The 27,242-nt window shown below is 43.6% G+C and overlaps 1 protein-coding gene across 8 annotated transcripts in view; it reads left to right on the top strand.

Annotated features, from left to right (window-relative positions):
* Positions 1–7,195: 7,195 nt before the first annotated feature.
* cut (homeobox protein, cut) overlaps positions 7,196–27,242 on the top strand; it is a 98,310-nt gene continuing 78,263 nt past the window's right edge. For 7 of the 8 annotated variants that reach the window (XM_046615275.2, XM_046615271.2, XM_046615274.2 and 4 more), the window contains exons 1-2: positions 7,196–7,596; positions 12,719–14,470. In XM_046615275.2, coding sequence (XP_046471231.1) covers positions 14,363–14,470 — 108 coding nt within the window. In that variant the 5' untranslated portion in view covers positions 7,196–7,596; positions 12,719–14,362. The remainder of the gene's footprint in view (positions 7,597–12,718; positions 14,471–27,242) is intronic. The other variant, XM_046615269.2, reaches the window with a different exon arrangement.

Raw genomic sequence — 27,242 nt, 5'->3', positions numbered from 1 at the left:
CCAAAGGTGCTCCGGCAGGAATAATATATTAGTTCGAAAATGCTACTAATGCCTTTTTACTGTATATAGCCTCTCGAATAATACCATTTTTTACCATTGTATCCCGGTTGAGTCTCTAATATATTTTTTTAGGATTTCTCCTACCGGGAGGATCTCCGGCTCTCGAGTACGATCGTGCCGGCTTTTATGTTTGCACAGACCACCGATCCGATTGTTTGTTTTCTCTGCGTATTTTCATGTAGTTTTACCAAGAAATTCGACGCTCGGCTAACATATTGCGACAACGCCACGCACATCCGTAAGTTTTTACCGTCCTCGGCCCGGCGTGCGTCTTACCGTCGAACTGCGTAAGGATGCCTTTACAATGATCTGGGATTGTTCATTTTTTAAGTCATTCGTATTTTGTACACGGTCAAAAAGTTCTTGAAGATAAAGGTACAATTTAGCGAAGCTGGTTTACCACTAATTTGGAGGAATTAGGTCAGCTGCCGATTTTGTCTTGGCTATTTTCGATAAAAATTACAGTTTTCGTACTAAAATAATAGCCCGTAAGTCGTAATTTTTCATTCGTCGATTCCTTCTATCCAACAGCCTTTGCCGTACAAGAATTCATCTCGTTCGTACAATAACCGACAATCAGTTATTCGGGCTTCTTTTTTTATTACCCGCAGAGTACAAATTAACTGGATTTTCGTGACAGTAGTAATTTCACCGTTTCTCTGTAATATATTACGTAAAGTGATGATTTATCGAACCTATGCCGGTCCACGTTACGCCCGTATACATGTAAAGCGAAGCGCTGCATCGATGGCAGTTGGGATCGAGCAGCGTACGTATATTTGCACCGTGTCGTATGGATTGCTTCGTAGAAGCGAATCGCTATCAGCTGGACGTGAGAAAAAGTAACCCCGCCGTTCGGTATGAGAGGCGAAGAAGCAGGAACCACACCTTGAGGTACAACTGATTGTTCGCGACGAGTCGACTGGCTGCAGTTTATACCGGTTGCTTAGCATATCAAAATTGCGAAATAATCGAGAGTATATCGGGCGACTGTGCTTTTGCTCGGGCGACGCACGTTATTGTCTGAAACCAGTTCGGGAGGACCCTCTTTGCATACCGGTTCCTATGCAAAATAATTATTATTAGTCCTGCATTGATTATTAAACGGTTCATTATTTGCGGGGCTATAGATTTTTCGGGGCTTGAATATACTTTGCATTAACAAGAACGTAGGTATAATGCGTGGATGATTCCTAGGTGCGGAGACGCCGCCGACTGCTGACCCTTTCTTGCTAATTTCACCGCGGTATATAATTAATGCAACAGCTAGTCAAATTATTAAACGCGTATCGGTTGTTATTTCGAGACTTGAATATACCCGTTTTGCATATCCTTCCAAGGATCGGGGCACCCTTGGTTGTACCCTTCGTTGCTAATTTACCGCCGTAATTCATGCACCAGCTTTGGAATAAAAAATCTCTGATTATTAGCCCTGCGCATCGATTGTTACACATATTGCATCAATCGCTGAGCTTCTCGGTGCGATTCGAACGTGAAGAAGGGTGCTACTGACCCCTGAAATTTCTAATCTGCTTTAATATATACGAAAAACATGTATTGATAAACATTCGCCAATTGTCACAACGAATTTTCTATTTGCATAGATCGAATCCTTATCCGACTCTGCGAAAGCAGCGCAACTGCTCGTGCAACGGCCTTTTGCGCTTGTACTTTTAGCATAGGTTTATGCATCTAACGCAAGGGGGAATTAAAATTCATTATCTAACGTTTGAAGTCGATGCGATTCCCAGGAGTTGCGATATCGTATACAGCTGCATATCCTCACTGAATATACCAACTGTTTTCCCTCGCTTCGAATCCATATCCGTCGCCCAAGAGCTTTTCCGTAAACTCGTATTATAGAGGCTCGTTACTTCACGTAATGATGAACACCCAGCTTTGAACGGTCTTCGGAAGCGTGAGTCACGCGATGTGTTCGAGTACGTAGAAAAAGGTGAACGCGGATATAGAGAAATATAGATAAAAAATAAAAAATGCAGCAATAATATTTCTTATTATATCGCTATAGAAACTATTAGAATGAAAGCCTGCAGCGTACCAGAGCCACATTCCATTCCGTCCAAGATTAATTCGCAGCAATGCGGAATTTAGCACCTATCTTCTCTGCAACCGTCACAACTGCATCGCAGAAGTAGAAGTGGAAACAGAAATGGTACGCGAACCAGTAGGTACGCTAGGCTATTCGTTTCAAAGCCATTATTTCTGCAGCATTGCAAAACAATCGCCAAGCGACGGGAACCCGGTTATATGCATACCGTAATGGGTGGATGGACCGACTTCGAGCTTGCTGCTGCAGCAGCCTGACGATGACTGAGCAACGCTAGATTAAAGAAATTATTGTCGACTGCTGACGACAGTCGCGGAGATTATTAATCCGCAACCAGTGTCGAAATTCCGATCAGTCGAGTTCCGAAAGAGAATAGGTGCCGTTTTCGGTTGACTTTTTCAAATACGTTCGGCGTGTAATCGGACCATGAAGACTTTACATGGAGAAAGTGAGGCTGCAATGAACGAAAATGTTACAGCGTTTGTTGTCCATAATAATAATTCAATTTCCTATCTTCAATTCGGAATTAAAAAGTGATGTGAAAAGTTCCAAGAATAATTGTCGCGGAAATGTTTTTCGATACATCGATTGATAATTACAAATGTCGACATCGAAGGCAGAAACAATGTTACTTCGGCGTTTGTACAGCTGTTGACGGAAACGCACGTATGCATAATCGCTAACGCAGCATGTCGCGCATCGTGCAAATTACTTGTTTATATGTCCGTGCACGCATATTGTTGTAGAAATGCGTCTCACGCACTTCAACAGCGTCGGACTTGGCATAAATTAAATACCACGAAAGATTGCCGCGCTACTCGGTCGGACTCAATATTCAACCTTAAATGCAAAACGAAATCATTTTCTACAGCCTTTCGATCCGAACGCTCCGCATCGGCAAGTAAATTTGAAACGCTATCGCACCGCACTGTAAGCGTCAGGCCAAATCTCGTGATCGCCATTGCCTCGTATTCCGGGAATCTTCGTTGTTATCGCGCTTAATCGCCTATTCTTTCTATGAGTAGGACGGTGTTGGATGTCGCTAGTGTGGCGAAATACGAGCGTCTGAACATCCTGGCCTACATGGTCATGCGGAGGCATTAGACCGGAGGAGAAGTCGTAGATCCTGTCCTCCGTGTCGCATCGTGGCGAAGAACGGGACGTGCTACTAAAGAAATCAAAGCACCGTTTCCTATTCGTATACCTTGCGTGAAAACTGTCACACCAGAGAGAATCGAGCGCGACGCTCACGGGAAATATATCACCACAGGTTACGTTCCGTACGAATTTTATACGCGCCGAACTTTTTTGCCGGGAAGCTTATATCGCTGTTCCCGACGATTCTTGCAGATGGAGAAGGGGAGAGTTTCACCCTGGGAGGGTTGATATCGACGAGGATTGGTCGTAGAGAACGAAAAGTGAGAATATATATATATATATATATATATGTGTGTGTGTGTGTGTGCGTGTGTGTGTATCGCGAATCACAATGCGAAACGTCGCGACAAGATTCGAGTTACGCCGCAATTATTCACGTTTGTCTTGCTTGCCTGACGTTTTAATATTTTGCAACTTTGATAATACAACACGTATGGATGCGTATGTATACATATATGTATACACGAGTACGGATTGCGTAATAAAAATATATCTTTACTGCTTCCTACTTATTTATAAAGTTATAAAACTTTGGTGTATTCGCCTCCGCTCTTCTTCGAATGTCTTTACTTATACACACTATAATGTATACAATGCTACAACATAGATTCAAAAGGTCGGTTATACGCACCGTGTGAACTTATCTTAGGGGGATCATAAAATGAACGTTCGAATGCATCGGACTGGTTTCCCAAAGCAGCGTTATTATTTTTTTTCCCCCTTTTTGGAAACGTATCGAAATACAGTAATTTTATTTGGATGCTCAAAACTCTGATTTCACAACGTTTACTCAGAGCTGAGTTATACATAAACATAAAATTCGGATGCAACAGCATCAAACGCATAAAATAATTAATTGACGAAGAATTTCGCGTCATTCCTTTTACTCGAGTACACCTCCGACACCGCCGTCTTTTCATCGCCTGATCGTAAAGCATATGTTTTACGTGAAAAATTGCACCACTTTGTACGCTAGGTACAGTTCCGACCGACAAAAGTATAAAATCAAAAAATTTTAATGCAGCAACAATCCAAAGTAGAAGCTCGATGGACTGTACACAAAAAGACCCTACAGTTTTTATGAAACAACTCAAATTGTTTCGGTCAATTTGTTCAATTCGCTAAAGTTCACGAATAATTTCCTCATCCGAGCGAAATTGAAGTAGGCTTCCATACATTTCTGACCAGCGAAAGCGGTGAATCAAACGAAAAACCTACGGCTTCGATGCATATCAACATGCAGAGTGGATCAACTTTACATTAAAACCGCAGAGTTTCATAATAATATGAAACAATTGAGCAGAATCGTACAACGAACCGCATAGCATGGTGGAATTTCAATGAAAATAACAAAATAACGAGATCAAAATAACAATAATAATAATAACAACAAGAATAATAAGAAAAACTATAAAAGGACGAAAAAACGTATAATAGGAGCAATAACGATATTTCTCTTAGTCTCAGGATGGTGCAACCTACCGGAAATCCCTACACACGTCTACCGATAACAATATTTCCTACGCGGCAGTAATCTTTCGCGCTTGGTTTGACTAGCCGAGCTGCTCGTTTCTGCCGTAAGTAAACGTCAGCGGGACGACGATGAGAATCGCATCATATGTGTAGTACTTTCCTGTAAACGTACCTACGTTAAGTACAACGTTCTGTTCACCGGAAGCAAGCTTTCGAATGTTGCGCGGCATGAGTGAAGTTTAGCGTCGAAAAACGCGGAGTTATGTAGCCGTACGGGTGAACGAGAATTGGGGGTGGGGGCGAGTTCGGCACGGGGATGGGGATGGGGCCGGGGGTGGGGGTGGGTAGCTCCTGCGCCTGCGAAGACCCCGCGAGGCGCATGTCCGCCGTACCCCTTCCTTCCCTGGCGGCGGTTCTCGTCCTCGAATGCCTTCCCACCCCCGCATGCATCGCAGCGTACACCTACCCCGTTACCGAGTGCCACCCTGCACGCCGAAAGATTCCAGCTGCAGCTTGCGGCGTCCTGTAAGACCTGCAAGGGCTTCCTTAATTCTTTCCGGTCTCTCTGCAATCGGATAAAATGCCGGGATCGGCTATTCGTTCCAATTCCTGCATCGGTTTTACGTAACATCGATTTGTAAATACAAATTTTCACCCAGTTGTAAATTGCCAATTTTTGCTCCATTTATGTCCAAGTCCTCCTTACAGCTGTGTTTTCGAGATTCGCAAGCTTTGAAGGCTCTTATCGTACCGATAATATTATACGTTTGAATTCTCGTTAATCCGTTCACTTTGTTAAACGCTATGGTGTAAATCTTGATTTTCTTTTTTTGCATTTTAAATAATTTTCAAGATAATGAGATGAGAGTAAAATTTTCTGACAAATCGATTGCCGCTATTTATTTTGTAAAATTATTCTCACATTGCGAGAAGTACGTAAATTTAGAAAAAAAAATCTGTTTCTGAAACATGTCCAAAACGTCTCAAAATTCTCTAGAAACTGTTTCTTTACTCAAATAAAGGTATTTTGATTCAATGTTTTGTTTTTTAAAGCGAACCGGTTAATAACGTTTCAATGCTATTTCACTGCTAATGAAGCGTTACAAGAAAAATGAATTGAATAATCAGGTATCAATTGATCACATAAGTCACTTACTCCTACATACATGACTCGATAAAAGAAAGAGTTACTGAAAAAAATACCGTGTTTTATGGACCACTCAGGTACCGAGAGGAACTCAAAATTGTTTCGCACTTAATTAGTTTAATAATTGGAAAGCAATTTTCTTGGTCACTGAGGTATTTAAGACCCTTGTGACTTTATCGTTTGGAAAATCATTGAAATCAAATATTTTATTCCGAAATATAATTCTATTCGAAAAATTATACTTTCAGTAGTTCAAGACAGACTACCTTCATTCTTTCCTCGTAGAAAAAGTCTCTACCCCTGCAGCTTCTCAGTTCGCATACATTCACCTACACAGACGTATTTTTAAAAGTACAAGCAGTACCCATGTATGCAATATATATTATATCCATGGACGTATCAAGTTCGAAACGAAGTAAAAGAAAAAGCTGGACAAAGAGAGAGAAAGAGAAAGAGAAGAGGAAAAAAATGCCACTCCCTGTAATCAGAACCGTAAATTTCCCTCGAGTTTCAACTCTTTTTGAAGAACGTAGATCGTAGCCGGTACGCTAGTTATCCACATTTGTGTGCCCAACACTCGCAGAGACGATGCGGTATAGCAAGAATACATGCAACGTGTTACGCGTGTAATACGTATGCATACAAACTGCGGCATAAGCGGTATAAGAACTCGGCGCGAATATATAAAGTGTAAATCGGGCAGCCCTTCCCTAAATTCCCCCTCGTTTCTTCGCGGGTAACATCCAACCCTCCGGTAAGTGAAATCGCCCCTTCTTATTTCCGATCGCCCGTTGAAGTCACCGATACTTCCAATATCTTGCCCACCCTACGGCTGCATCCCCTCCCTCCCCCGCCCTCGCCGTGCAGCTCGTCACAGTTTTAAGGGGACATCGTTCCCTAGGTGGTGGGGGTTGACACCCCCGCGATCAGCCCGGCGCTGCGCGCCTCGGCCGCCTGGCGGCGCCACTGAACGGCCGACGTCGCGACGTCCCTTCGAGCGGGCCGGAAATGTTATGTCGAGGTTCGGGGGATGACGGCGAGGCCGCGAAGACGAGGCACAACGGTTGCGGGGAATTCGCAACGGGATTAGTGGTACGGGACTCAGGGCCGGTTATTTTCCGCAAACGGGAACCGGGCCGCGGGTCGAGAGTCTCGAAGAGAAAGGGACTCGCCGGCTGGGCCAGACAATAGTTTCCCGGCACGGCAAGTGCGTATCGGAGGGATGACAGAGAGGGCTGCAGAAGTGCGCGGCTCGGTTTAGTCTTGGCCAGAACACAGGCCTAGTCGCATCACCGTACTATGCGAGATTGGTACCGTGATACGTTGCTGCAGTTAGTCACAAGTGCATTGTAATAAGAAAAAAAACAATTATATATACATATACATATGTATGTGTACATACCTGTGTACGTACATACGTACCAGTAAACTTCCGAGATTTATATACAACACGTATATAGATGAAGAAAATTGCGACTTAAAGGAGAAACGAGATTAACAAAAACAAAGACAGTTTTTTCTTTTCGCGTGTAATATAAGATTTTGGAATCATCGGGCTAACAATGAGACACTATGCGCTGCAATTCAAGATATATATGTATCACGTATATCAGATACGTGTATGTGAAACGCAGCCATGAGCGCATCCCGTATATATGCAAGCATATATATCAACCAGTGAATACTGCAGGTGATTCTTCAAGAAAAAACCCCTCTACGTTTATTGTGATTGTGTTTGTGATTACGTGTTGCACCATTTTTACAATTTTTTCTTCATACGATATTTTCATACGTTTTTTTTTCCTTTTTCTTCTTCCCTTTAAAAGTTATAATCGTAGATAACAGGTGTGCGCGACTACTGACGGATGAGGTACGAATAAAATCAAAAAAAAAAAAAAACAAATTGCACGAATCAAACGCCGCGTGGAAATATTGGGAAATTTCAACCTACCGTAGGGAAACCGATTCGCAAATCAGCTGACGAAGCTGACGTATTATTCCAGTTATCGCGGTGATTACGCTTATATTTCGTTGAGGAATATTACATACGGTGCATGCAGAGTGGTATTTGTATTGAATTTTTTTTCTCTCTGCTCCACAACCGCAAAAGTTTGACGAGTTGCATCGTGTTGGTACATCCGTGCGTAAAACTGCACCGCTGCATATTTCATTCAATTTCGCACCTACGAGCCACGCGAGCGAGTGAATTGTTATAGTTTGGCCAATTGCACACGTGCGATGCGTCGAGTAGGTTCTATGAAAGTTAAAACGCAATATGATAAAAACGTGACAGAGGCAAGATTCTAGCGGCATTAGAATTACATATACACGTAATAAGCTTATAACGTACCTACGTATAAACTTATTATCTTTGCGGGCGGTCATCAAACTTGAAAGTTAAACATGAGTCCGCCTATAGCTACGATTACACCGCGTTATTCTTATACATACTATACCGCAGCATTAACATGTAACCGCCAGTGATGTACCTCTGCTTCTACTTCTATTCTTATTCTTCTTCTTCTTCTTCTTCTTCTTCGGTATCTGCGAGCCGCTGCGCTTTGATCGCATATGAGACCTTCTCACAGAACATGAGAATTTTCGTATCTCTACTTCAAGCTTTATACATGTGTGCAAATAGTCGGTCTTGTAAAATCCCGGATCGAAAAATATTCCGTGACTGAATTCCTTTTCGTTTCATTCAAAAAATTCTCTCTGTCAAATAAAAAAAAAATAAATAAAAGTGAATCAAGTAATCTGTTTTGACACTTGTACGCGGAGATGCAAGTCGATTCGATGCCAGACTCATTTCGGATACCCGGCATTCGTCACTGGTTCGTAAATCTAAACGATCTTGGCGAATATACCTACACATATAACGTGTGCAGTATCCGTGACGCGAAATGCCAGCAGTTTTATATATCCCACTACCCATATGCGAAGATCAATTGACGTAATCGAGATGTTTGTTAAAATTAATCATTTCCTAGAAATTCGTACGTGTGTACACGATAGACGCGTAGGTAAGACGTACCTAACTTAACCGCTGACCGCACCATCGCGATATGGACACACACCACAGAACTATTGTAATTGTTAATAACTCAAAATTATACTCACGAAATTAATCACGATCGCCTCGCTGCTAAATGAGAAAAATAAAAATTAATTACACCGGAATGACTGAGGGTAATTCTTTAGACGGGATTAAAAATATTCGCGATATATTTTGTTCAACGTTTGAACGATATTCCCGAGTGGTAGAATCGAATCTCTCAGCTTCGGCAAGATATTTCCAATTTTTTCAACTTCTTGGCTTTATTCGATTTGTCGATTTGTATTGTTTTTCTTCTTTTTTTTTTTTATTTATTTCTCGCAAAACACCAGCCACATATTTCTTGGCTATCCTCGCGACGTGTACACGCTATAGGTTACACATTATACACATATATCTGCGGTACGCGGACGATCCTATTTGAGATAAAAAGATATCCGGTGTAAAAATTCGCTTATCCGACAAAGTAGGTACGGCGACTTGAGGCGAGCTCATGGCTCATGGCTCATCTCGAATCCCGATGGCCATGGGAGAGGCTCGTGAACCTGGTGCCCGTGTGTCCGTCCGGCGTTTGTCTCTCTGTCTGTCCATCTTTCTGCCTGTCTGTCTCTCGTCCGTCCATTCTGCCGTCCTTTCAGTCGCGATATATGGTTACAATCACACCGACGCTGGTTCCATGGCCTCGTTCTTGTACACACGTGTGTGCGCGTGTGTCTGTGTATAGTGTAGGTATACGCGTTTAATAAGGTTCGCGTTATCACGCGAAATGATATTGAGTATCGTGGGATGTTTGGAAAAGAACGAGGTTCACCAGACGCAGCGAAATTCCTAGCAATAATCGACGATTAATAATAAATACGGTTTGCTTCGTTACAATCTGATCGGTGCTCTTGGTGCTTCCTACAACGACCCTGGCAATCTCGAGTCGATGATAATTGCTATTGGCATTTGGCCATTCGATATTTCAAACAGGGATACTGCAATTCTCGAATTTTGTCTTCGCGTGACAATTCTGCAATCAAAGTTCACAATGTAAATCGCAAAATGAATTCATGTGCGGAGAATATATTTTCGCATCTTGTATTCATTGTACGTACAATACGCGGCGAATATCAGTAATTCTTGAAAATCAACGCGAATCGATGTATACGTATTTACGCCAACGAACTAAATATTTCTGCATAAAACAAATATCGAGTAAAGCGTGTATCCATTTTTCCAAATACCGACCGCAGCACACCAGTCCGCAGTTCGGTAGTCGCGGTATATTAACGAACTTTCGTAATTTCTCCCCGCGTGCATACGTATGTGTGAGACGGCTACTACTCCATGTACGTGTGAAACTAATACCGGTATAAATCACGGGGCAGAGAAAATGTACTGGCTGCAGGTTAAAAGTTTTGTGGTAAACATTTCCTGTTGACTGTCCCGTATCTGCGAATCGGTAGATTGTACACACTCGTAGGATCTAGCGACGAAGGTGGTGCTACGAAATAGCCAAATCTGACTCGAAATATGCCGAATCAAGCCAAGCCGGAATTGACTATTTTCGAAACGTTATAGGGAACACGTTTTACGACGTTGGAAAATCTGAAATTACAGAAAATTTATCTCTCGGTTGATGATTGTATAACGTTTTCGGCGGTAAAAAATTTGCACCACAGCACAAGGTTGTCTAAAGGGGTAGAGAAAGTAAATAATGAATTGAGATAAAAATTGAATCAAATCGGCGTTAAATTCTCGCATGCGTCAACGATGTTAAATAGAAGCAAAAAAGCGGGGCGGATTATATAGGCGAGAATACATTATTATACACATAATATTTCGGAAGTCATAGATAACCAAACGTTCAGCTGCCCAATAGCCGTCGTCTGGAATAGCCTTACATGTAAAAAAAAGTTAAAACCAAAAATAAAAATATATCGTCATAGTCTCCGGTAACGTACCTAATTCGAAAAATTTTAAATACCAATACTACAGCTGACACTCCCTCGGAAATATTTTTATAATTTTACTGTCCCGTAAAGTTTAGAAATGACCAAACACGCTGAGTGCTAGAACGACTTCATACATGTGCAGCTACGTTTTCACCCACACGCAGACACTTGTGTGACTTGTGTACGATAATATGTACCTTTACCCACAGGCGTAACAGGGTGCCTATACATCCGCGAAGAATTAGAAATCGTGTTAAAAATTAAACTATTACCGGTACGTTCACGCGGCATGAATTTTGTGATATCGGAAAAAAGTCTTTACAACCGTATAGACTTAATATCGTCGAGAATTATTCTGAAGAGCCAATCAATTAGGTCTACATTATTGTACAATATGCATGTAGGTTCAAACGTTGAACGGTAACGAGCCCAATTTACCGATCGCTTTATACACGCTTTTCAGCAGAATCACAACGGCAGGTGACAGGTCGTGCTAATTGTCATCGCTAATGGCGCGATCCCTAAAGCGTGCAAGCGTAACGCGACGGAAATATTTTTATTTATTTTTTGCGCTTCCGTACGCGTCTATGAAACTCGTCGTGCCTACACATAATGTAGCAGCTTCATCTTGTCCAAATCGTGACACATCGGTATCTTCCGAACAACCTCCTTACAACCTTTTTATATCTTTAATATTTCTGTTCTCCAATAATTACGAAGAAGGAAAATAAGCTACGAGTATGTAATAAAATCAAAATCCGAAGATTAGAAAATAGATGAGGAATTTATCGAGGTTTAATAAGGTCCTTCCCAAAACAGGTGTAGAAACGAAGTTTGATAAATTTAGTGAATTTTTTTCAATTTTCGCAAGTCCAGTTACTTTGTTATTCAAATCTGTGGCCGGGCGGCCGTTGACCAGAAAGTGTTGAAACGGTTATATCGACACTGGATCGCGGCAGCAGCGCGGTCACGGACACGAGTAGTTCCCTAAGTAACCTTTTCTGTCAGTAGTCATGGACACATCCTATTATCAGCACGCACATGCCCATTAGAATATACCTACCTCCGCAGTGTCGGTCTTTGTATTTCCTATTATTCCCATTTTGTTTCCCCGATATCCCCCCTCCCGTCCTCCGCCGATTGCTCTTTTTGTTCCTGGATATTTTTGCATTTTTTTTTTTTTTTTTTCGATCCATCTCTCCATTTTACTCGGTGCCGAGGGTGTGTGACGTACGCAAATAGGGTGACAAACGGTGTCGATTCCGCGGCTCGTTCCAATCGCTCCCTTACACAATTCACCCCCAACATACTTTGGGTCGAAAAATGTTTTCTTTTTTTCTTTCTTACCATTCCGTTTCCTGCACTGACCTATGAACATTGCGTCGCGTGTACGAATACAATTGGCATCCGATTTTCCACGGAGTAAAGCTTCCGATCACACGCTCTCGGCTTCGCGTAAGACGGTCATCCTTCGGAGGAATCGACGGCTCGTAGGGATTGGCAGATCGCGGGGTGGCTCGGAGTGAAAAAGGGCGGTCGACGGTGGTCGGGGTCGGGAAAATATGAGAGATCTGGTGCAGGGGACCACCTAGCCAGCCTCTCGTTTCTTTCCTGTCCTCCTCACCCCCCTCCAGGACCGCCGTAATCCCACTCCGCGGCATCGCCGCGGTATGAGGCGTTTTCCACCCCTAGTGGGGATGAACGGGGCGCTCCGATTGGCCGGTCGAGGGGCTGGCGCACCCCACCGAGGCTCCGAGGCCCCGCCCATCCCCGCTTCCTCGACCGTCACTCCTCCAAGCCTCGCATCGGACTTTCAGTAGCTCTTAGTTTCAGGTTAGGAGCCTGCTAGGACGGGTCTCTCTTGAAATCGGCTTGAGCGTTGGTCAGGCGCATCGCATCGCGCTGCAGCGACGTTTAACCGAAAGTAAATATCAATTGGCAAGTGAAAACAATACGCGATTGTAACCTGCATAAACTATCGACTGAAGAGGGAATAATGCAAGGACTATTCGTTATCGATCGTTCAGTGTGTATATGAAGTGCAGTTTTCTCAACGATATTAAATATCAAATTTTTTTATTTCTAATATTACACATGTATATAATTATCCTACCGACCGGTTCCCGTGACGCGACAGCGGCGCGGATCGATGTACTGATTTTTTTCGGAAGCTGCGAAATTGAAAATCTCGAACGTGTTGACCGAGCTCCGGTTAATGCTTCCGATCGGTTATCGCGTGTAATAATTAAAAACTCCCACCCCTCCACACGCGGAGCAGCGATGCAGTGAATGTCGTGCATCCGTACGCATACGCAGTAAAACGAATATAAATAATAAACATCGGAAGGCGGAAGGAAGTTAGTTTACACACTTCCAACGAGCGAGCGGGAATAAACAATATTCGGCGTCGCATCGACTGCATGTATTACAAGAGTTTTCGCAGTGTGGCACCGATCGACGTGTAGTTATATAGTGAATTGAATTTCGAAGAATCAAGATACCGGAAATGCGACCTCCGATCATCCGCACGCTGTGAAACACCGGCTACCTTCGGCAAAACCGGGAACAAGTGATGAGTGAACTTTGTTACAAAGCAACCGTCTTGTACAAACAACGATTATCGCACGCGACGTAATTGGTGAAGAAAAAATTGTCGTTTACCCGGCAATCTGAAACACATGTACCGTAGCGGTGTTGTATCGCAAAGTGCAGCGAGAAGAAAACGACGACGTACTGGTTTTTTTTCAGTTACTTTTCGTTTGGTTTTTCCCTCGTTGACGAAAGTTTCTCGTGCCTCGCGGTAAACGAAAAGGCCGGATAAGACCGGAGTGTCGGGGGTTGGAAAAAAAATAAAAAAATAAAAATAAAGAGAAAAAGTTACGATAATAAAAATGGTGTGAAAAAAATCAGGGGTGATCCGTACGTACCGAATAAGCGACGACGCGATGCAGCGGAAAAGGCTGATCGATACGCGTGAACTGTGACAAAGGTAGTTTTCAAAGTTCGGGTGGTGAACTTCACGAATTTTGGAACAACGGAAGTGATAATATGCGTTTTCGTTAACATCTCGCTGAGAGGCTGCTGCGGTGCCTGTAAGAAGCACTTCGCGGCTGAAGAAGAAGAAGAGGAAGAGAAGAAGGAAGGAGGAAAGGAGGAAAAGACTGAGGGTGCAGTGAGGAAACGGAAACCACGGTAAATCGGGAAGGTCGAAGGATAAAGAACCACGGCGGAAAAGGACGAGGCTGTTTATCGGTATACCTGACGATCAGTCAAAGCAATCCGTCAAAGTGGCTTCGTCGTTGGGCCTCCAGGGGCCTTCTGCGCCAATCGGGGCCCAATTATTGGCTTCTGGGGCCGAAGATGCTCCCGCTACGGTTTACCACGCGAACCTCGTAGCTGCAGGCAGCAAGACCTCAGTCGCAGCGGCTCTTCAGCAACCCCTTAACTCCGCGGCAATTGTTAACATGCAGGCCTCCGCGGAGGCCAACTCACTCGACCTACAGGCCATGCAGTCGATGGACTGGCTCTTCAAGAAGGAGAGGATCTACCTTCTCGCCCAGTTCTGGCAGCAGGTAAGAATCTCGAAGATTTCAATTGGGCGTTTAAAAAAAAGAAAGTGGATACGATCCTTGTACGTCGCACCGCGGAGACTTCGATTCGCGAGAAAATTAATAATCGTTCCGCGGTTAGTCGAGCAAACTATTTTCGGGTGAATCGATGATTCGCTTTTGACGAAAGTTATTTACAATTAGGTGAAATACAGGGATTCGGTGATTCGCGAGGTTGAAGTTAGTAACGTTACCGTAACGAAACGTTGGGGAAAAAATCACTATTATTTTATTAATTTTACAATAATTCTCGAGGAACTAAGATTTCGAATTGTCAGTGTGTTTTGTTTTATTACGGCTTCCTGAATCTCAGACAGTTCCAAAGTCGCGGAATGACGGTTTTTACTCAGCAACGAGTCGTTGCGATAACGTGACTAACTTCGATATGATAACAATTCAGGATGTAAATGTATCGCGTCGATTTCGAGGCGCGAGTAATACCAGACAGGTGAATTGGTTTGCGAAGGAACGCTGCTTCCGTAAGAAGGTACCTTATACATACGTACAGAAGCAACGCGGGAAGTTGAAACTCGTGATTGACAGCTAAGTTATTACCAAAGTTATTGCGACATTAATTTCACATGCGGAGATTTCGGATATATAAGCGTATGTATGCGCGCGTAGCGGTATATTAGAAATAGTTGCCAGCTACCGCAGAAGGAAGTTTCCTCTGCAATGATTGATGTAATTCCCGTGAAATATTATTGAATCTCTAACAAGTCTGCGTGCCTGCGAATCTCATTCCACGCAAGCTTCCAACGAGTCGACGAATCTCTTTGAAATTTTCCGCGTCTTCGTCACGGTTGCAAAACCATATCGATAGCGTTTACAGTCGCGGTCACTCGATGCTATATTATCACCGTAATTCACCCCCGATTATTGAACCCGTCGCAGCGAATTTATAAGAGAAATATTTGGCTACGAAATGACCGGGTTGGAAGAACATCGGGCGAGTGTGTTTGCCTGTCTTTTTATCGGATCTGCAACGGCGATCAAAGCCCGTACATGTTGGTATAACGATGTACGAGAGATTTAACATTCGGCAAACTGTCGTCAAACGGTAAACGTTGCCCCTTTAAACAAAGTGGTCCAATTAGTTTCTGGAATTAATTTATTCTACTCGCGGTTAGATCTTCCTCCCCTTCTCGCCCCCCGCAGTCGCCTTTCCATCCCGGGAAGAAGAAGAAGAAGGAACCTACCGAACATCTCGCGGGGAGAGAATTGTCGTCGAACGTAGACGCGGGTTCCTCTCTCCTCTCTTCGCTCTCTTTCGTTGTACCTACTCTTTGATCGTACCGCCGCGGAGCGCGTTCGGTTCGGATTCTTTTATCGTACGAATCCGACATCCCGAGGACGGGTACCAACGCGTTACACGTTCTCGAAACGGTTCGACCGACTGTAGGATCACTCTGGCTGAAGACGTCGGGGGGAGATATCGGTGTCTATAAATATTGTCACATGCACGCGGCCGGACGAGAAATTCCTTCCTGGAAATCTTTGACGTTCCCTACAGAGTCGTACAGTGCAGCGTGAGGATGCAACTGCGGGGAAAATGAGAAAGGAAAAATTGATTTTTGGCAAACGTTCCGCGCGCGGTGCAACGTACCTCGTTGTAAAAAATATCTGCATTTTATCGACGGTCGTTATAATATTAAATTACGTCGTTCGTCGACGGTGAAGAGAAAAACATCGCCATAACTCTGTCCGTCCGTATGTACAACAGTTTTCTAGAACGCGATTTAATGCTTATTACACATACGCGTGTTTACTTACTCATCTTGGGATTGATTTATAACACTAATACCGTCGAATATCGTGATTTGTCAAACCCGAATCGCGATAGCGTCACCCACCCATAGGCCCTTATCTTTCCGTATACCTGTGATTAAATCTATCGGCTCGCAGATAAAAAAAAAAAAAAAAAAACATCACCACCGACAATTGTCATCGGGCATATTCCTCAGGCATTCCCTCAGACCTCAAACACCTCGAAGAGACCAAGTTCGGAGCGCACGGGGTGACAAAACTTTGGCCACAACGGACGAGGAGGGGGAAACCCCGTACCGACAACTTGACGAAATTCCCGTGCGGTGGCAGCAGCTTCCGCCGCTCTTTGGTTCCGACTGACTGACTCACGCATTGCGTTCGTACAGCGTGCAGCATCCGCGCGTTGCGTCGTCGGCCCGCGATTGCATGGAAATAAAGGGTTCAACGGGCGGCCGGATGAGTTTTACAAACTGGACTATCCTCCCCCTTCCCCTACCCCCCATCCCCATCATCCTCTTATCTACCGCTCCGACTCCGTCTACATCTCCCTAGAATGCAACCGTTAGTAGCGCGGTTAATGAACGTTTTCTAGCCGACCGCAGGTGTCAATGCGTCCGAGATCATATGCACGCCGTGCTATGCACGAGGAGGCGAAGGTGGAGGAGGAGGAGGAGGATGACAGAAATAGCGCAGGCGCTTTATTTCCAGCTGAACGTTTTCATTTGGTTAGTCTAGCTCGGCCCGTCTCTGGTCGTCTATGTCGAGTCTAGGAGGAAAGCGAAGCCCGCGAAACTCGCCTCGGCCGGCCTTTCGCGCAAACCCAAACAACGATTATGCGTCTCGGGCGTTTACGGAGAGCTTGCGCGCGCTCTTCCTTCCCACCGTCAACGACGCGGCGACGTCCGACGACCGGCGTCTCCGCTCCTCCCTCTCCTCCCTCTCCCGGCTCTTCAACCCCTTCGGGACTCTCTCGGGAGCTGCTGCGCTATTTGATTTACAGCTTTGAAATTTTTACGATCCTCGAGCGTCTTCCCCGCGATCTTCGACGACCAGCTGCGTCCGTCAAACATATACACGTGCGTAAGCAGGGGACGTACGAAGCCGCCTGTGCCGACAGATGCTTTCGATTCGAGGATTTACCTATTACGCGGAATGTAAAGTTCGCAGCCTCTCTTTGTGCCGGGACGAATGGAATTGGAGAATCAATTTCACGTCTTGATATCACGCGAAAGCGGTAATTCGTTACCACCGCCAACGGAGCTTAATCCACAACTACCGTACATTTTCCGTCTATTATAATTTCCTCGCGTGGTGTTTATTTCTGAAATAAGTGATTTGGCTGGTCGTCGAAACGACTCTCAGCGACCTGCCGGCGCGACTGCCGCGGCCAAACAGTGATTCACCCACACTCTAAAAATACACCATATATACGTGTAGTCGTATTTTCCGTCTACCGAACCAACGGACGGACTAACTAACCATTAACTAACCGACCCGCTTCTTCCCTCCCATGCCCCGCGTTTATGGGTAAATACCGAACCGCTCAACGCGCCGATTGTTCTCGGTGAGCAAAAAAACCGATCATCGTTGTACGTATTTGGTCCGTTCGCTCAATGTTCGATCACTAATAAAAAACAAAAAAGGAAAAATTGAACGAATACCTCGAGAATTGGCACGTTAAAAATTCAACTCTACTACCATACGCGTTATAATGTATCTACAAATGAATTGCAATTTTTCAAACAGTGTAAGCTTTCCTCGAGAGCCTCAGGCATCCGGAACTCCGATTGCAATAACCGTTCGGGAAGTAACACAAACCTGTAAAAATGCCCAGACAATGATCGCGTCCAAGAACATCGCAGCTGGCTGTCAACCGCGGATCGTTGAAGTCGTATCCCGAGGAACAGATGCGTCAGGCACGTGAGACGTTTGGCCCGGGTCGTGACCCGCGACCCCCGAACCTGGCCTCTGGCACCGCTCGAGGATGCCTCGATCCTCTCTGATCTCGCGACGCCGATCCAGCGGCCGAGAGGAGCCGCAGGTGCATGTCGGTGCGATCTCGAAACGGAGCGTAAAGTTGAATGATAATCGCCGGGACCGCCCTCTCGATTTCGTAATGTATAACGCACTATGTATAACGAAGAAAGAATACGATGGACGGAAAGAAACGAAGCTTGTCTTCTGGATTTATGGTACCGGTCACTACGCCCAGCAGAGCGCGTCCATCCCGCAGACTTACGACGATCAAGTGGCGCGGCGGTCGTTTATAGGAGGACCAGTGGATTCGCTTCTTCGTACTTACCTCTCATTGCCAGCCACCTCTCTCTGGTAATAATACGTACCGACACCTTCTTGACTGGCAGTCTTGCAAGAGCACCAGATTTCATATGGGACATAAGAATCTACTTTCTCACCATTCATCCCGAACATGTTGATGAAATGTATAACCGTTTCTTTAATGCCTCATTCAGGATGGCATATAATTATAGATTGTTCTGAGGATCCATATGAATTTTGCGGCATATTTTACTCGTTTATTTCCTTCGATCGTTGTGTTTTTTCAGTAACTTATCCAATCGCAGCAGCTGCTTCGGATATAGGTACATTCACGGCAGATTTACTGTCGCTTATATATATTTGTGATTTGTCCGTGGATACGTTATTGACATTTATTGTTTTGTATATTTGGAAACTCTCTCGCACGCCTTGTGTTACAATAATACGTGTAACAGGAATATGTATACGCGTAGGTGAGCAAGGAATAGGCTCGTACAATATACTTTTCTGGATTAAGGCTCGTGAGTGTATAATGGTGTTAGAGGCATAAAGCATCGCGTTAAAGTTGTTTTAGCCCACGGATCGAGCCGGCCGACGTGACCCGTACCCGAAAACAAAGAACTCCTTTGGTACTTCACACACTAAACTGATTTCGAACACGCTACCGGTAATATGAGTACGCGTATAGGTATACGCTATTTTATACATATACGTTTATACACGTATGTATACATGTATGTATACATGTATGTATAGTGCCTGCATGCGTGTTCCGTACAAGAAAAGAAAAGTGTGCACAGGTCGGTTTTTAACGAAACGTTCCTCGGAACGTGTCACTGCAGCGCACAAATATCTTATAAACTATACGAGTAATTTTATCTTGTGTTATTAGTTGATTATCGTGGCTAATTGTTTGAAAATATTTCTTAATCAGCCGCGAGTCTGCTATATATCATGCTGCCTCGCTGTCGAGCGGAATGAAACGTACGTATGTATTATACGATCCAATTGGGTCTTGATTATCTCAATTCTACCATCGCAACGCCGGAAGGATTGTCCCAATCAAGATAAGACGATTAAATTTAATGGTTTTTCAAGTGGTTCGAAAAATGTTGTGCTCGCGGGCCAAGAAAAAATGAAATAATTTATGTATGTATATGAGAGCTGTGTAGAGGTGCGAAAAATTAATTATAGCTGATTAGTTGAAGCGAATTTCATTTGTTTTAAACTCGCTCCCGCGTATAAGAAAGGGTTTCGAAAGCGTGCCGGGATCGTATACATATTTATAACCTTTGAAAAACCCTTTCCTCTAATTGTCACATTGACGGCAATTTCCCACCAATATATTAATGGAGTGTAGGTACGCGTAATAAAATAAATGAAAAACAAAATATACGAAATAAATAAACGACGAGAAAATAAAAACAGCCTCGGATATTAATTGGAACTCTGCGGTTCGTTGAGAGTGCATAATGTTTAACGGAGTTGTACATTTTATATTACACGTGTATACCTACGACCTATACGCCCCGGAAAAAAAATATTTCGAACGAGATACGTGGCTCAGAGTTCAGAAATGCGATACATAAATTGTTGTGTATATTTATATGAACGAATGCTGCTCCCTAACCGCAATTAAAATCCTAAAACCGAAGAGAGCGCTGTGGCGAAACGATTGATAAGTTTGCAGGAAGTAGCGCTGTGGCACGAACACCCAGTCTCCTCTGATAACCGATTTCCCCGCTATAATAAACTTGTTTTCAGCATATGCATGCATGTGTATCATTACACCGTAATCGAGAGCTCACCGCGCGCAACATAAAATCATTTAGCGTTACTTTGAATTACATATCGGTCAATTTTTCTTTATCGCTGTATAATCTCTCTCTACTTCCTCTCTTTCCTCTCTATTTTTTACCGACCTAAGGTTGTAACATTCCACTTACACGTACGCCATTCCCTCCTTTCGTACAACTTTCACGTAATATGCCTATACATTTCCGTTCAATTCGTCGATCAGGTGGTGAAACATATCTTATATCTCCGTCCCGAACATAATGAATTGTACATTCGTTTGTTGCACAAACAGAGAACTCGTGGATTAAATTTATTAAAAATTGAATTCAGTTATTACTGCGATACAATTATATTTTAACAAAATACGAAACGAATTGCTGATTGTTTTGTACTTTTTTTCTTGTTTTTATACATCAGTCGAAACGATATCGGTACGCAATTGTTGTATACTGCGCAGTTGGCATAATGGGGAGACGGCGAAACTTACAATTGCCGAGTAAATTTAATTGACGGAAGTGTAAGCGATAAAAAGTATAGCGGCGCGTGGCCCGCAGGCACCTGTATAATTCAACGTCAATCCGTTCCAGCATCCCAATGGAATCGGTTTTAACCTGCCCCGGGGATTATTCGATTAAATTAGCTGCGATCGTTGTCGCGTAGGTGCAGCGATCACGAACCGGTACGTTTGAAACGCGCGTGGAAATTTGAACCGGAAGTGACACAGTCCGCCGATACTTGACCAGACAGCGTACTACGTAGTTCGCGGGGAATCTCGGGATTTCTTATCAACGATGCTCGAGGAAGAACACAACCGCATCGACTATCGTACATTTTCACGAATGTTCGTTGAACGATACAAGTCTTGCGTTATCCCCGCAGAGTCGGTTCGCTGCTTGACATGCCTAGGTGGTATAGGTGTGTATACGTGTATATATATAACATATGGTACCTACGTTGATTTTTAAATTGTATTTATTGGCTCCCAACGATTGAACGTAATTGAATCAAGCATAGGGTTATTTACGAACAGTTAGCGGTCGTCCCATCTATCCATTCATCCGTTTGTTCCTTCATTCATTCATCATTCACGAACGCAGCGGCGAATAGCTTCTGGGACGTTATAGTAGCTATACCAGTAGTAAAAGGTCCATTCAATTGATCAGTGATTGTCTAAATTATAAGATTGCCATACAATGGCTCTCATCTCGTTCTATTGGGGTCCGCACGGCCTCCGCCGCGTTCGCTCGTTGCGTCATCGCTTAAAAACCAGAATTAAATCGTTAATTCATAGACTATAAGCACGTTGTAGGTACCTATAACGCGAAAACTGATTGTTCCGATCATGTAACATACACGCGTGAAACGAGTGCGCATCTACAATTATACAAAATAATCGATACGATTGTTACGGAGAATTACATAATCAATTAAATAAATAAATAAATAAACAAACACCGCCCGTCTTATGCGACATTGTACTTCCTGTTGTTTTTTTCTTCGATATTCCATAATCGCCGTATAGGATGTACATTCATACCCGCGATATCATATTATATTCATCGTGGAAAATTATATCGAAAGAATATTGTACATATTATTATATATTCAAACAACATTGCTAATATACCGCGAGCTTGTGGTGGCGCAGTGAAGTATGCAATGCGCGTGCGAATGGGCGTTTTTTTGTATCGTAATTAAACACGGCGATACGTTATGCGCACATAAGTATACTCGCGAATGCGCACGATGCAGTTTGAGCGTGTTTTCCGTGAGGCTTAGGCCGCGAAATGGACTGGCAGAAACTACGCTCCGCGGGTATCCGTAGTTCTACACGTATGCGCGTTCGGAAACCGGATTAGGTAATTACTGCACTTCCGAAATGGGATAATGGCTCGAGGTATAGGGCCGTCTCGTGTCCGGCTAACTACACTTCTACGATCGCGGAGAGGGAAGAGGAGAGTAAAGAGCTACCCAAATTAGTCGACAACGCACTGTTAGCTGAGAAGTTTATTTTCCTCCTAATTGAATCAGTTCGTTTGCAACTCGCCTAATGCATTCAAACCTCCAGTATACTACACCCGGTATATTACACTTTCTGCACTTCCGCACACCGCGATCCGTCCCACTACACACTGTGTAACGTACCCGTGACGTCATAACGAGCGTCATAACTCGCCCGTAGCTCTACCCGTACGGCTAGCGTTATAAAGCCTGCTTCCGTTCGACCTAATCCTAATCGACGGATCGGTGCTCCGCAGTCTGCTGATCGCGAGTCTCACGAGCCGCGCGACACACCCCTACGAATCTGGAAAAGCGATCGACCCTTTGAAAATTTGAGTATTGAAAGTGAAGGTGAAGAGACAATCTGCCGCGACGACTCGAGGGCTATTCAAGTGCAGCCGAACTTGGCGCAAGGTTGATAGGAGAAAAAACAATGCGAGTGCGAGGGCTACTCGAGGGGCAGCAGGCCGGAAGAGGCAGGAGGAATAATACACTCCATGGGGAAACCCACGGAGACCCCTTATTGTAGGTGGGGAAGCACGTGTCCGGGAACAGGTGCCTCATTGTTTGTCAGCCGCAACAGCCACGCGGTTCTTTCCGCATTTACTGCAAATAAACGTTGCGTTGGCGCAAAATCCTCGTTCGCCATTTATCGTTGGACGGACTGTTACGTCCTGGAAGTTTTCACGGGTATTAGGTCCTTTTACACTTTTCAATAACTTGACCCCTTCGCCGCCCATCGGAACGAGGGATGCATTCAATTTCATTCAATAATTCACAATTAATTTTCAGTCACGGGCTTAACCTGCTGCATTGCAGCTTGTATAACGGCTCTTGAGATTTATCTGATAATTATTCGTGTCCTGATTATGGAAATTCGAAAAAATTTAAGACTCAAGAATACACGATGGAGCCTTTGACTCTCTTATGTGGTGTTTATAATCGTTTCGCCAAAAGTACATCAAACGATTCGTCAAGTAAAATTCAGAAAATTTTTATGCATCGGATGTCAGAGATTATAATTGCGACAGCAAGCAGCAATTTCGAAAATTGATCAGATTTGTTTTTTCTGGGGAAACATCTTATCTGTACATAATATTAATATACGTATACCGCGTTCTGCTGAATGTACACTCGAGATTTGCAGATGAAAGAAATAATTCTATCAGTTCAAGTTACATGAGAAAATCTGCAAGTTGTCTTATTGTGAGAATTCATATTTTTTTTCTCGACATTCCCGGACGCGGTTACTGCAGTGGTTAGACAATTCTAACAAGTGGAAACTTTTTGTCTCATGTTTAGAAAAATATGATATGTATATATATATATATATATAAATTTATATATGTATATATGTATATATATATATACATATATATATATCGATATAATCGTATACGTGCACATGTGCAGGCACCGAAGTAATAGTCAGGGAGACGTGTAGATCCGTGAATGATGCTAACTGCGAGAAGAGAGAGAGAGAGTTGATCATGAAACCGATTCGTCGGATATACGCATAGTTTGGGTCGGTTCACACGCGGGGAGAAACGTGCTATGCATATGGGCTCGCATCCCAAGTACAAAGGCTGATCCATAAAACATAAAACGCAAAAAATAAAGGAACCAATATATCAAGGCATGTGTGCTGTACGCTGCGCCGTCCTCCTCGTCGGCGTCGTCGTCGTCGTCGTCGTCATTCTCGCCGGGCGCGCATTCAGAGCGAAAACCAGTTTGCTGGTGGGGACCCGATTCCTTTTTGAATGGCAATGCCAGTCTGCTCGCTACGCTCTGTCATTTGCATAGATTTCAGTTTGTCGGTGTTGATCTGCATATCGGGTGTCGTTAATATTAGGCGCGCGTATACCCGCGTATATGCACGTACCTTACAAATATATATGTATGTATGTTGTATATATACGTATTGGCATGTACCCTCTCACCGGCTGCCACCTATGTCCCTCTCCCTTTCCGCAAGTTTGTCGTTATAGGTACGTATAGGAGGAAGTGAGATACGAACTTGCGTTTTGATGTTTTCTTTTTCCGCCGCTGCTTCAGTCTATGCTTATTTCCCCGCCATTTAAGGACACTATAAATCAAACTACAGAGTCGAAATCCCGCCAATATATATTTCAGCCGATTATCCATTGTGACAGGAAAAAATTATAACCAACGTGATTTCATTCTCTGTAAATGAAGAATTTCCACAAATCACGATGGATTCAAGTAGAGTACAATTAAACTTGGAAAACCCCGTGATTAATGTTTATTTATTATAATTACGTATATAAATATTGTATATATATATATATGTATATTTTCTCACGTATCCTGCGGTTGATTTAATACTATTCCTTCGACTAATAATGATTCTGGTGTTTTGCCCCTCTTCTTCTGTGTTTCTTCTGCCACCGGAGATGCGGTGTCACTTATATATGTAGCACAAAGACACGCGATAAGATGAAATATTATCAAGATTGTTTCCATATTTGGAAGCTGCTCTTGGGTTTCACACACGTATAAAACCGTTATACAATAAAGCTTCTCGCTTATACGTTATACACTTATATGTAACGTGTAACCTCACGGTCATCGTCAGTCTGCCGCAGAACTGATAACGGCCGAAACCGGTCTCGTCGTGAATTACTCGAGTCATTTACGTGATCGTTTTACACCGATATATACTTCGGTCGAGGTATACAATGATTAAAGATCAGTGCACCGATTACGAGGTATCCAAAAATTAAAATTGTACGCCAGAGATGAAATGCGATGGTTGAATTTTCGGACCAGGTGCATGACAATTCTAGCCCGGATAGAATTTAATTTCCATACTCACGGAGGTTACACGATACCCAACAGACGAAGGGAATTTATCTGCCGCATCTCTCCCTCTCTTTTCCTCGGGTTATTTGGCTTCCGCTCAGGACCAACGTCGAATTCCTTCCTCCTCCTTCTCGTTCTCCTCGCCCTGCGTCCTAGCAACTGAAGCAGCTTTCTGTAACACGCCGAAAGCTGCACCTACTCTTTATGCGTTTCGGAAGTAGAAAAACAGAAGACTCGCGATCAGGCATCGTTAAGATAACTGTGGGGCGCATGCGTCGGGGGCGTAGCGAGGTCACCGACCGGAAGTCGGAAGTGGGGAGTATAAGTCCTTCGTAAGTCATTAAGCCTTCTCACATCGCGTCTCAATCTTTCTGAAACTCTGCAATCTCGGCCGTGTACGCGACGTGTAAGTTTTCCTGCATCCGCCACTCCGCAGCCACGCTGCAAATGGAAGATGAACCTTCCGAATAAATTACTTTTTTTGTTCTCCCTTGTTTACCGCAAAAATTTTTCTCCCAATTACTCGTTTTGCGCGATTTTCTTTCGCAACACGAGCGAGCTCTCGTGCGATTTTACACCGCAATCTTCATCGTAAAACCCTGCAGCGTTAAGGACGGTGATGTGTGAACTGCGTTGCTTAATAACCCGTATCTAGTAGGCCGTCACTTTGTATAGTTGGTCGTGGGTGTGGAAGCGGAGCATACGTAATTCGACGATTCTAATTACCAACAAAGAATTGCAATTAGAAAGTGTTTTAATTGAAAGTATTTCACAATATTGCGTAAACTTGTACCGTGCACAGAGGCGCTGCGGAAGACTTGATTTACCGTTTACAGCTACGGTATTACATTATACCGACTGTTTCACCTTTTTTTTTTTTTTCTTTAACATATATCAAAGCCAATATAAATTGTCGATATCGTGGCAGAATGTTTTTTCCAGCACATTTTTTTTTTTTTCTTATTATATATTATATATATGTATATCCGTGAACGGCTTGACTGTCATTTTCAACGTAATGTGTAGATTTGTTTGGGATTAACTCGTTCAGCTAACAATTGCAACTTTCAACTTTCTATGTACTTGACAGGATTCTCAATTTCATTTTCACGTTCTGCTTCACGAAACTTAGCCACCAGATAAAAAAAGTGAACGAAACTAACCGACCAACACCTATTTATACGTGTGTCGGACTTAAATTCCCAGCTTACGGTTAAATTCAGCTTCGCAGAGGGGAGTCAAAAGGGGCGACTCAACTTGCGAAATCGTGAAAGTTTACTCTGATGGATCTTGACCAGCACTTCTCCTCCGTAAAGTCCTTGACCTTCGCAAAGTATTATGACCCGTACAACATATTATACGTATACAGTTTCAGCCGCAAGTATACGTATAGCTAGGTATTCATGCAACCCAAAAGCGTGGCGAGTTGAAATTGTCGAGAGGCGCTAATTGGCTTCTGCGGCGGTTATACATAAGACGGGGATCCTCTCCTCCTCCGCACGGACCAGCTGTCGTAAAGTTTTCTTTTGAAAAAAAATTGAATGAAAAAAGCACGAAGCGAAGCCCCCAGATATTTCGGGTGATTCGAAGAATTTCTTTTGAGCGTATGGACCAGATGTAGACACCTATGCAAGCTAAAACCTCTTCACTTTTTGAAGGTCCATATTACATAGAGAGCTTGCGGAGCAGAGACTCGATTTTTCGCAGTTTTCCAGCGTTTTTTCTTTCACCCTCGTCGATTTGTCCGCATGAACGCGCTCCGAGCGGCTGAAAGGGGATGCGGACGGTTTCCTTATACCAGTTCGAGGGTGAATATTGATGGAGTTTGGGGTAGGTAAGTCTATGTAAAACCGATAATCTCAAAACGTCTTTACGGTGTTAAATTGATACTTGAAATCCTACCGGCTGAATGAGCTTTATACTGAACCACCGTGTGGTTTAAAACGCTGCTATATATATATACATACATACATGCGCAGGGTAATTCCGGGTGAGATGGTCATAGGTAAGATATGCTCGCAGTATAGACACAAATATGCTTATTTAGTTACCGTGATATTTCATCAACGTT

The sequence above is a fragment of the Neodiprion pinetum genome, chromosome 3 (genome assembly GCF_021155775.2).
Source record: "Neodiprion pinetum isolate iyNeoPine1 chromosome 3, iyNeoPine1.2, whole genome shotgun sequence".
NCBI classification, from domain to species: Eukaryota; Metazoa; Arthropoda; class Insecta; order Hymenoptera; family Diprionidae; genus Neodiprion; species Neodiprion pinetum.
The sequence above is the reverse complement of the archived record's forward strand: the minus strand, read 5'-3'. Positions and strand labels throughout refer to the sequence as shown.